This window comes from Ranitomeya imitator, chromosome 4, assembly GCF_032444005.1.
Source record: "Ranitomeya imitator isolate aRanImi1 chromosome 4, aRanImi1.pri, whole genome shotgun sequence".
In the NCBI taxonomy this organism is placed as follows: Eukaryota; Metazoa; Chordata; class Amphibia; order Anura; family Dendrobatidae; genus Ranitomeya; species Ranitomeya imitator.
In genome coordinates, this window is record NC_091285.1 from 536,335,093 (window position 1) to 536,347,246 (window position 12,154).

A 12,154-nucleotide genomic window follows, 5' to 3' on the forward strand; every position below is an offset into this window, starting at 1 on the left:
ATCTTTGCCCCATGCCAGCTGTCAATGTTGTAGCATTGGTCTAGTTCGCTCCTGGATCTTCCTGGTTACCTGTTTCCTCCAGCAGAAGCTAAGTTTCGCTTTGCTTTTTTCTTGTTTGCTATTTTTTCTGTCCAGCATGCTTATGTGAATTTTGCCTTGCTTGCTGGAAGCTCTGGGACGCAGAGGGGCGCCTCCGCTCCATTAGTCGGTGCGGAAGGTATTTTTCCCTGCACTCTCTGTGTGGCTTTTGTAGGGTTTTTTGCTGACTGCAAAGTGACCTTTCCTATCTTCTGTCTGTTTAGTAAGCCGGGCCTCTCTTTGCTAAATCTATTTCATCTCTGTGTTTGTGATTTCATCTTACTCACAGTCAATATATGTGGGGGGCTGCCTTTTCCTTTGGGGAATTTTCTCTGAGGCAAGATAGGCTTATTTTTCCTATCTCTAGGGCTAGCTAGTTCTGAGGCTGTGACGAGGCGCCTAGGTCATGATAGGAGCGCTCCACGGCTATTTCTAGTGTGCGTGATAGGATTAGGGATTGCGGTCAGCAGAGGTTCCACTTCCCAGAGCTTGTCCTGTATTAATGTGCTATCAGGTCTTTTCTGGTGCTCTAACTACCAGGTTCACTATTTGTCCTAACCACCAGATCATAACAGTGGGCTATTTATATGGATACACCTAAATCAAATGAGAATGGTGACAGTTTACTTGCATAGGATGTCTTGAATTGAAATCTGCTGCAGTGACCCAGGTTCTGCGTTCACCAGACATCAACACTATTTCTATCCGCTCCTCACGTTTTAACCTCTGCGACATGTCAATGGCTGTAAATAAAGAGAAGCTTGTAAATAACTTATCAAAGTATAAAGTTGCGATAAAACCAAGCACACCATTGTTTTTCTTGTGAAATTCTCAATAAGTTTAATGTGTCACATGACCCTCTTCCCATTGGAAAAAATAAAGTTGGATCCACAATTGACGACTTCAAAATGGCCGCCATGGTCACCACCCATCTTGAAAAGTTTTTCCCCTCTAATGTGCCACAAACAAGAAGTTTATATCACCAACCATTCCCACCCTGTAGTTACTTTACATGCAAACAGAAATGTGAAAAGATATTATCTACAGTAGGAATGATTTTCTCAATGGAAAAATTGCTTAGACCTTGATTCCCTCAATGTATCGTTTTCTTTACTGGGTGCTGCAGTTTTAATTGAAAACAGTTTTTGGTAAATGTGGTAAGTAGAACAGGGGTGGAGATCTTAACTCCTTTCTGCCATATGACATACTATCCCGTCGAGGTCAACTGGGACTTAATTCCCAGGGACGGGATAGTACGTCATGTGCGATCAGCCCCGCTCACGGGGGGAGCGTGGCCAATCGCCGCTGGGTGTCAGCTGATTATTACAGCTGACATTTGGCACTATGTGCCAGGAGCGGTCACAGATTGCTCCCGGCACATTAACCCCCGGAACACTGCGATCAAACATGATCACAGCGTTCCGGCGGCAAAGGGAAGAATCGCGCAGGGAGCCCCCTCCCTGCACGATGCTTCCCTATGCCGCCGGAACACTGCGATCATGTTTCCCTGAGACCCTCGGAACAACGCGATGTGATCACGTTGCTCCGAGCGTCTCCTCCCTGCAGGCCCCAGATCCAAAATGGCTGTGGGGCTCCTTCCGGGCAAGTGCAAGTGCCTCCTGCACTGCCTGTCAGATCGCTGGAATTATATACTTAACAAAAAAGTGTGAAACAACTGAAAATATGTCTTACATTCTAGGTTCTTCAAAGTAGCCACCTTTTGCTTTGATGACTGCTTTGCACACTCTTGGCATTCTCTTGATGAGCTTCAAGAGGTAGTCATCGGAAATGGTCTTCCAACAGTCTTGAAGGAGTTCCCAGAAATTCATGACTAGCTGGTTCTTGGTCATTCTGCCTCACAAAAATCGGAATAAAAAGCGATCAAAAAATGTAACGTGCCGAAAATGGTACCAATAAAAACGTCAACTTGTCCCGCAAAAAACAAGACCTCACATGACTCGGTGGACCAAAATATAGAAAAATTATAGCTCTCAAAATGTGGAGACGCAAATACTATTTTTTGCAATAAAAAGCATCTTTTAGTGTGTGACAGCTGCCAATCATAAAAATCCACATAAAAAACGGCTATAAATAGTAAATCAAACGCCCCTTCATCACCCCCTTAGTGGGGGGAAAATTATAAAATAAAAAAATGTATTTCCATTTTCCCATTAGGGTTAGTCTTAGGGTTGGGGCTAAAGTTAGGGTTAAGGTTGGGGCTAAACTTAGGGTTAGGATTACATTTACGGTTGGAATTAGAGTTAGGGGTGTGTTGGAGTTAGGGGTGTGGTTAGTGTTGGGATTAGGGTTAGGGGTGTGTTGGGGTTAGGGGTGTGGTTGGATTTAGGGTTAGGCGCGTGTTTGGGTTAGTGGTGTGGTTAGGGTTATGGTTAGGGTTGGGATTAGGGTTAGGGGTGTGTTTGGGTTAGGGTTTCAGTTAGAATTGGGGGGTTCCACTGTTTAGGCATATCAGGGTCTCTCCAAACACGACATGGTGTCCGATCTCAATTCCAGCCAATTCTGCGTTGAAAAAGTAAAACAGTGCTTCTTCCCTTCTGTGCTCTCCTGTGCGCCCAGTTGTTTACCCCAACATATTGGGTATCAGCATACTCAGGACAAATGGGACAACAACTTTTGGTGTACAATTTCTCTTTTTACCCCCGGGAAAATAAAAATTTGGGGGCTAAAAATCATTTTTGTGGGAAAAAATTATTTTTATTTTCATGGCTCTGCATTATAAACTGTAGTGAAACACATGGGGGTTCAAAGATCTCACAACACATCTAGATAAGTTCCTTGGAGGGTCTAGTTTCCAATATGGGGTCACTTGTGGGGGGTTTCTACTGTTTAGGTACATCAGGGGCTCTGCAAACGCAATGTGACACCTGCAGACCAATCCTTCTAAGTCTGCATTCCAAACTACGCTCCTTCCCTTCCGAGCTCTGCAATGCACCCAAACGGTGGTTCCCCCCCACATATGGGGTATCAGCGTACTCAGGACAAATTGGACAACAACTTTTGGGGTCCAATTTCTCCTGTTACCCTTGGAAAAATACAAAACTGGGGGCTAAAAAATAATTTTTGTGGAGAAAAATAGATTTTTTATTTTCATGGCTCTGCATTATAAACTGTAGGGAAACACTCGGGGGTTCAAAGTTCTCACAACACATCTAGACAAGTTTTGGGGTCTATTTTCTTCTGATATCCTTTTCACAGATCAACGTTGTATAATTCTGTAAAGCACCACGTGTAGCTAAATTCCTTGGGGTTCTAGTTTCCAAAATTGGGTCACATGTGGGGTGTCTATTGTTTAGACACATCAGGGGCTCTCCAAATACAACAATACAAATACCAATCCAAATACAATATCCAAATACAATATCTACAATAAATACAATATCCAAAATCCAAATACAATACAAAATATATGACACCCGCAGTCCTTTTCATCAAAGTCTGCATTCCAAAATGTTACTCCTTTCTGAGCCCTGCCATGCTCCTAAACAGTAATTTTCCCCCACATATGAGGTATTTGCACAATAATCTTTGGGGTCTATTTTCTCCTATTACCCACACACATCTAGATACGGTACAATCCTTGAGAGGTCTAGTTTCCAAAATGGGGTCATTTGTTGGGGGTTTCCACTTCAAATGGGACATGGCGTCCGCTAGTGATTCTATTAAATTTTGATTCAAAAAGTCAAATGGCATTCCTTCCCTACCAAGTCTTGCCGTGCGCCCAAATAGTAGTTTTATCCCATATTTGGGGTATGGGCGTACTCAGGAGAAATTGCACAACAAATTTTATGGTACATTTTCTCCTGTTACCCTTGTGAAAATAAAAAAAATGGGGCTAAAAGAACATTTTTGTGGGGAAAACAGGATTTTTTTTATTTTCACAGATCAATGTTATAAACTTCTGTGAAGCACCTGAGGGTTCAAGTTGCTCACCACATATCTATATAAGTTCCTTGAGGGGCTTAGTTTCCAAAATGAGGTCACTTGTGAGTGGTTTCCACTGTTTAGGCACATCTGGAACTCTCCAAATACGATATGGTGTCTGCTAATAATTCCAGCAAAGTCAAATGTGTTCCTTCCTTTCTGAGAATGACCGGGCACCCAAACAGTAGTTTTCCCCCACATATGGGGTATTGGCGTGCTCTGGAGAAATTGCACAACATATTTTTGGGTCCATTTTCTCCTGTTACCCTTGTCAAAATAAAAAAATTGGGTCTAAATGTAAAATTTTGTGAAAAAAATTAAATGTTAAAGGGTGAAGGGGTTAACAAGTCCTTAACCCAAAAAGCAATAACACCAAATCACTTAACTTTATTGGGTTATCATCTTCTCTTTTGTTGTTCTGCCCGCAATTCACTTTGCATGGCATGAAGCTCATTTGAATCATACAGTGTCTGACAGACCCCTTTTATTCCTGTTTTTCAGATTGGCAGGGGGTTGTCCAATGGCAATAAACAGCAAGTAACTGCGATAAAAAGCAGGGGAAAGAATTTGAAGTAATTTCCAGACTGTGTGAACACTAGCTTAGGTAAGTGATCCACAGTATTTTTCTATGTTTGGTAAAGTTATCTTTCAACTTCAGACTTTATTTTATATCTCTGTATTGTTATTGTACATCTATAATGATAGTGTTCATTATAAATCTGTCCACCACTCCCTTCTATTATCATAAATGTAAGGGATCTGACTGCACAGGCTTTATCTTTGCACACAATTACTATATATTTAATCTTTGGAAGAGCAAAATTGATGTCAGGCCTGGCGATTGATGACTCCTGACTTCAGTCTATTCCTTCCGAATACTGTACAGATCAGTGCTCAAGTTAATGCTCAAAGTTTATGAAATTTTTAGATAAATTTCACCTCTGTAATAATAATTATATATGACCTGAACAATTCCTATCCACAGAAGTCTGCATGGTTTATTATCTATACCAAAGAAGATTAAGGGAATATCATTTTTGCTCTTACAACTTTGGGTTTCTTCTGTAGATCACTTGGGAAAGGTATTGTGAATCTTCCATTTGTTTCACATGCATTTTTAAACACTATTTTAAATACTAAAGACTGGAATTTGTAATATATTCTGTGCCAGATAAACTGCTAGCACAGCTCAGTAATTGCAGCACTAAAGGACACCCAGGAATCCAGGGAACCGGCCAAAGGGTTATTGTTCTAAGCCCCACTCAGCCAGTTACGGTTTCTCCTCATTTTGTGTAACATCTAATGGCATCTCCTGAATGTTCTGCACTGATTTCATTAATAAGCCTGACTGAGTACTGCCTTGTGACGCCTAATCCCAACCCGGTGACTATACAAGCTTTGGGCTGGCGTCCTCTGGGCAGTAAAATTGTGATTACAATCCATGCATCCAAACCGAACTTTTCAAGATTTCCTACACTGACTTACTTTGCTGTCTTACTTACCTCTGTTCATCGGTGAGTATGATGGGTATGATGTACTGACTCCGGTAAGTGTGCCCCTCTCATTTCATCATTAGGAGACCAGTTTCCAAAGTATATATCACTTTATCTGTCGTTGTCTTAATGTTTCCATGTGTTTTGTCCATTCTGTCTGAGGTTCTAGTATAGTGATACGTATAGTTACAGTGCCTGTATTACATTTGTAAGAAAACTGTAGCTCCATCGTTCGTGCGGTCAGTATAAGATATATTATCTGATGTTTGAGGAACATTTTTACAATAATCAGTGGCCACTTTATGATGCAGCTTGTTCATCACTATGTCTGCATTCGCTATATTCTAAGACACATGTAGACTTTGTATCCCCGACGTACGCTAGAGGTGCATTATGAAGCCACATTAAGCCCAGTTTTCATGGCGCAGATGGATGGTAAGCGGATCGAAAGGGCGAATATAAAAACTGAAGCAGGTCACATGCATTTTACTGAAAAAAAGAGCGTGAGAAAAAGAGAATGGGTTGTGGTATACGTTCTCACATTGTCAAGAAAATGAAGCATTTTAGTAGGGCGGACATTTTAAGGACTTTTCTTTACCCTTGAATTTGTTATATTGGTTACTATCTGCAGCTACATCTTTTCCTGCAGTAAAAAGGACAATCAGACATTATAATCTGATGTGTTCTCAGAAACCTAGAATATATATGTGTATTATTAGTGCATGAATGAATACTGTCACTTTTAACTGCCCCATCGAAGATGCGCTGAAGAGTAACAACCGGTGATGTACACCAGAAATATAATGAGCAGTTGTCACTTCCCTGTCCGCAGATAGATGAGGTAGATGGTACATTACACCACAGTCATCATGGAGCATAACCCTAATTCTTCCTGACACCTGCATGCTGACTGCATACACATATAAATGTTGATTACATGCAGTATACCGGCTGTTTCTATAACATTCTGCCAAGCACAATGGCCAATATGTGCTTGTTACAGATTTGTATTATTCTATGAGCACATGCTATGATTTCCATCTTTGAGCGTTAATTCCATGGAAATATTCGGTTATGAGACAGAGACTCAGCTGATATTTGTAGTTCCACAATAACCACAGATTTACACCCTTTGATTTATTAAAACTAAGTGTCATTCTCACTGAGAATAATTTTATATACTTTCTCCCACTTCCATTATTTCCCCAGGTTCTTGCGTGCGCAAAGAAGAAGTGAAATGTCAGACATTGTAAGTATCCCCTTGTGCTCTGTCACTTGGGTCAGAAAATTTTTATGATTTGTAACTTTTTCATTGCTAAATAAATATTGGTTGTGTGGTAAAAATGGCTTCCCATGTGGTGAAGTACTGGACTTTTTGGGTAGGTGGTCGTTTGGTGAATGCATTTCCAGCTGGCCATAGAACTCTACTACAATTAGGAGGTTTGTGTGGTAAGAAAAGAAATTAAGGTCCCGGAAAGGGAGGACGATCATTGTAAGAGGACTCTGGCTCATAATCAGATATGTATGTTTTCTTTACGGGAACTGTCAGCACCAAATGACTGTTCAAACCAAGCACAGTGCACACTTGGCATCATACGGTGCATCCTCCCACCTACTTGATTCCCATATATCCCAGTCCCCTCCTCCTGGACTGACAGCTCTGATTTTACAGGAGCCAGAAAAGGCTGGAGATACATGGAAAACAAATACATGGGAAGGTGCACTGAACTGCTGGTTTATGCCAAGTGTCATTTTGAGCAGACACTTGACGTATCAGTCTTCCGAGCAATTTAGATATGTGGAAATCTGAATGTGCCTTTAAATGAAGAATTATTCAATCAGTAATTAGAAACAAAAAACAAGGCTTCTTACCTGGAGTAGGTGTATGACATCACATACGTTCATTTGGGAACAGAAGATCCTGAAACTTAAACCCTCATTTTGTTTAAATGAAAGCCACCTATGCCAAGCATGGTATCCATCCACAGACAGCTGTTTCGGGGTTTTTGCCCCTCATCAGTGTGGAGTAGGAATCTGGCTATTAGGAGCAGTGCCTAGTAAAAAGGCAATAAAGGCACAGATGATTGGCCCGAAACAGCTGTCTGTGGATGGATACCATGCTTGGCATAGGTGGCTTTCCTTCATAGGATGCTGCCCTTCCCGTGGTTGTTCCTTCCCGGGGAAAGGCCTGGCTATTCACTGCTTGCGTCGAGAAACACGTGATATTGTCTCCGCAGCGTCGAGAAACACGTGATATTGTCTCCGCAGCTTCTTTACATGCATCTGCATATTTCCCATAAGGGATGGGGGCAGTGTTCTGGAATCACTGCGTTGAGAAACACGTGATGGTGTCTCCGCGGTGTTGGATGTTTCGGTCTCCCCGAGGCCAATCATCTGTGCCTTTATTTCATTTAAGTATGCCATAAATGTTCCAGATGGAGTCTTTTTTGCAATGTTAATTAGGTTTCTCCCAGGATGAAAAGAAAATGATCTTGTTAATGCCATCTGACTGCACTGTGAGTCGCTGATGACCCCTTACCTGGGCCTTTCCTTTTGGGAGAGTGCAAAATTCTATAAAATGGAAATTTAAACTATGATTTTTCAGTCTATTTTTGTATTTTCCATAGTTAGCCTTTTATGTTTATTATGTTTGTTATACAATTGGTACTGGTATTTGGAATCCATCGTCAGTAATGCCTGGTGGCTTTTGGTTTGTTTTAGACAGGAACATATCGTATTGTTTCAGAAGAGGAGCAGTCACTCCGTGCCAAGCTAGAGCGTCTGACAACCAAAGACCATGGGCCTGTGTTTGGCCAATGTAACAAGCTGCCAGAACACACAGTACAGAAGGTAATTTTGAGGTGTCACCTAGAGGGCGATGACTGTGTCCGTACGTACCACTAGAGCACTGCGTCACCCTTCATCATTAGTTTTAAAGTGCTTTCCTCTATAGCTTCCCAGTTACATCCCCATGTCTATCTGCAGGTTCTCCTGATACTGGAGGCAGAGGGAACCTGCCAGGAGAAACTTCTATATAAAACTACAGGTATGGCTGTATAGGTGCCTCTACATAGACTGACAGCTTAGTCCAGCCTTTGCCATCGGCCTCCCCTTGCAGAGCTCTTCAGCGCTGACACTGATGCACACACAAGATTTTGGTAAAAGGTAGCAGATGACAAAAGTTGGACTAACTGTCAATCAAATGCAGGACCCAGGCGCCGAGCAGGGAATAAGGACTAAGTGCCAGAGAGCTGGAAGTGCTTTGACGTGTCCCAGAGCACTTGCAGCTAATTTGCATATAACTTCAACAGCAGAATTCTCAGCTATGGCAAGGCAGATTTCTACTATAATGATATTGATTTACTAAGGTATCAGCACCTATGCAGTCATATCTTTACTTTTAGGTACGAAAAAAATAGAAAGCAGCACTCCAAGCTTTAGCAAAAATATAAGTGGACGTTATTGGGCCCACATGGCGTGGTGCAATGTATTGCCTTCCAAAAGCCTTTCTCAAGCAAATGCCTCCTGATAAGTTCTCTATAATGTGATATTGACTGAAGTGTGATGTCAGAGAGAAAGACAATAGCCAAAGGGGCAAATGTGCCCTGAAACTGGATAGAGGTAGCCACTAGCCATACAGCTTTAATCGTTGTCAGAAGGAGGAGGGTTTAGCCAGAAGCTATTCTTTCAGAATTGTACATATTATATATTTACATGACATTGAAACTTTATAAATGCTCTCAGTAAGGTCAAGCACTCCCCGTACCATAAACTGCCCATATGGGCATGTGGGCATACAGACATTGAAATGCAAATCTATTAACTCCTTTATATCTTCTATCTATTGCTGCATTTCCCATTAACTAGCACTTTGATTCATATGCAAATGAGGCATTAAGTGCTCTAGGCGTGACCGAGCACTTCCCAGGCCTCTGACTCCCAGGGCTGTTTCCCCATCCAACCTGATTGATAGCTCCCTGTTTTCCTTACCTGGCGCCTGAGGTCACACAGACAGAGATATCAATCAGGCTAAAGAGACTTGTGATGTGAGGGGAAACAACCTCAGGGGACATTGGCTTATTAAGACTCTATGACACCCAAAGTACCTCATTTGCATATTAATTAAAACATTAAGTACACTGCAAAAGATAGAAGATATAAAGTTGTTGTATTTATATTTGAAAGCCCTGCATGCTCACATGTACAATTTACTGACAAGTTCAATTTAAAGGGGTTGTCTGCTTTAGGCCCTGCTCATATGTTAGTGTTCAATTTGACTGCAGCGCCACTACAGGGGAAATGAAGCATTACATGGTGGCCATTGAAAACAATAAGGTGTCCATGTAATGCATGGGGTTGCCAGTTTCTCTAGCGCAGACAATGCTCTTAAGGCCAGGTTACATGCCGACTTTGGCCATAACACAGGCCATGCGGGCAAAGATCGCTGTATGCCACTGCTACATTGCAATATAACGCAAGTGAATGACTTCGTCTTGTGAGTCACAAGGTACAAGTCTCTGAAAATGGGATCCTGTGTCACAGTCAAAGTCATCTGGTAAACCCATCTTTGGAGATGATCTCTGCTCCAACGTAAACATGGAATTTCCCACCGAGGTATTAAAATGATTCTTTTAATCAATACAAACGTTTTATTGGTGTTGAGAGATTAAAGTAAAGTATTTTTTTAACACCAATTAGTAACAATACTTTAACATTAAGGAAAATATTCCCTATTGTCTATAGAAACCAGGCAAGGTTTCATCTTTCCATCTAGTTGAAGAAAACTGAACTTTGATGAACCTGAGCAACAAGCCTATAACCCTGAGGCAGCTTTGATACACGAGGCCTTATGTACTTCTACATGGAAAACCTTCAGTTCTTGCATTTATACAAAAACATAACCATGAAGTTTGATAGAATGTGTAATATCATGTTTTTCCACATTTCTAGGCTAAAGATGAATTAAATGAGACAGCTGAGAAGCGAGAATCTGCAGTAAAGGAACTGCGAGACCTAGTGCAGGAGAAGGCGACCACTGGTGATGACCTCTCCAGGAGAGTGGCAGAGAAGGTGGTGGGGAATGATGATTTCTTTTTTCTGCGTTTCATTCGGGCCCGGAAATTTGACATAAATCGTGCCTATGACCTTATGAAAGGTAAGTGACTGTGCCATCTGCTAGACTGGTGTCTAAATAGTTCTGAGGGTCCTGAATATTACTGCAGACCTGTGCTCTAGTACTGCAAAATGGTAAGGTCTGCAAGGAGGGGTTCATCTACCAAAGACATTTATGGCATATCCAAGCTCGTCTCTGCCTCCAAGACACACACTTCAATAGAAATGTGCAGTGACTTCTCCCCTCCATTCAGCCTCCTATATCGGTTCATATAGAGGAGGAGGGGACCAGACCCCTGTTCTTTTGATAAGTGCGGGTGCTAGAGGTGGAATTTGATAGATGATGTTGCATAAAAGTCTTTGGCGAAAAAACTTCTTTCATACAGATCAGGGTTAAAGAAGACCCGTCACCATGTCAAAAGTGGCCAGTTTTTACTCTGCTTTGTGTATTTTAGCCGCCATACACTTCCAGATATATGTGTCCTTTCATTTAGTGCTAATTTTTAAAGTTTTTATCAAGAAGGTGTGGCTGAAGGATTCCCTGGCGGCGTCCTTAGGCCTCTTTGCATTATTATCTTGTGAGCCACACCCCCTTGTTACAGAAAAGCCATTTAGATCAGCCAGTGAGCATGACAAGAACATTTATTTCCATTTACTGTCTGGTGTAAACATGATGCCGATCACCACACAAGCGAGCAACACACTCAGTCATCAGGTGGTCATATTGGTTCTAAGGGCACAAGAATTATCTGGAAATGTCTTGCCAACAACATGATACTTAACCCCTTAAGCCCCGAGGGTGGTTTGCACGTTAATGACCGGGCCAATTTTTACAATTCTGACCACTGTCCCTTTATGAGGTTATAACTCTGGAACGCTTCAACGGATCTTGGCGATTCTGACATTGTTTTCTCGTGACATATTGTACTTCATTTTAGTGGTAACATTTATTCGATATAACTTGCGTTTATTTGTGAAAAAAATGGAAATTTGGCGAAAATTTTGAAAATTTCGCAATTTTCCAACTTTAAATTTTTATGCCCTTAAATCACAGAGATATGTCATGCAAAATACTTAATAAGTAACATTTCCCACATGTCTACTTTACATCAGCACAATTTTGGAACCAAAATTTTTTTTTGTTAGGGAGTTATAAGGGTTAAAAGTTGACCAGCAATTTCTCATTTTTACAACACCATACTTTTTTTAGGGACCACATCTCATTTGATGTCATTTTGAGGGGTCTATATGATAGAAAATACCCAAGTGTGACACCATTCTAAAAACTGCACCCCTCAAGGTGCTCAAAACCACATTCAAGAAGTTTATTAACCCTTCAGGGGTTTCACAGGAATTTTTGGAATGTTTAAATAAAAATGAATATTTAACTTTTTTTCACACAAAATTTATTTCAGCTCCAATTTGTTTTATTTTACCAAGGGTAACAGGATAAAATGGATGCCAAACATTGTTGTACAATCTGTACTGAGTACGCTGATACCCCATATGTGGGGGTAAACCACTGTTCG

General features: G+C 41.3%; 1 protein-coding gene across 3 annotated transcripts in view; it reads left to right on the plus strand.

The window, feature by feature from the left end:
- RLBP1 (retinaldehyde binding protein 1) overlaps positions 1-12,154 on the plus strand; it is a 98,915-nt gene that overhangs the window by 13,330 nt on the left and 73,431 nt on the right. The window contains exons 2-6 of one of the 3 annotated variants that reach the window (XM_069766223.1): positions 4,522-4,624; positions 5,006-5,102; positions 6,723-6,762; positions 8,235-8,363; positions 10,464-10,668. In XM_069766223.1, coding sequence (XP_069622324.1) covers positions 6,751-6,762; positions 8,235-8,363; positions 10,464-10,668 — 346 coding nt within the window. In that variant the 5' untranslated portion in view covers positions 4,522-4,624; positions 5,006-5,102; positions 6,723-6,750. Of the gene's footprint in view, positions 1-4,521; positions 4,625-5,005; positions 5,103-5,310; positions 5,535-6,722; positions 6,763-8,234; positions 8,364-10,463; positions 10,669-12,154 lie in introns of those variants that run through there. The other 2 variants (XM_069766221.1, XM_069766220.1) reach the window with 2 other exon arrangements.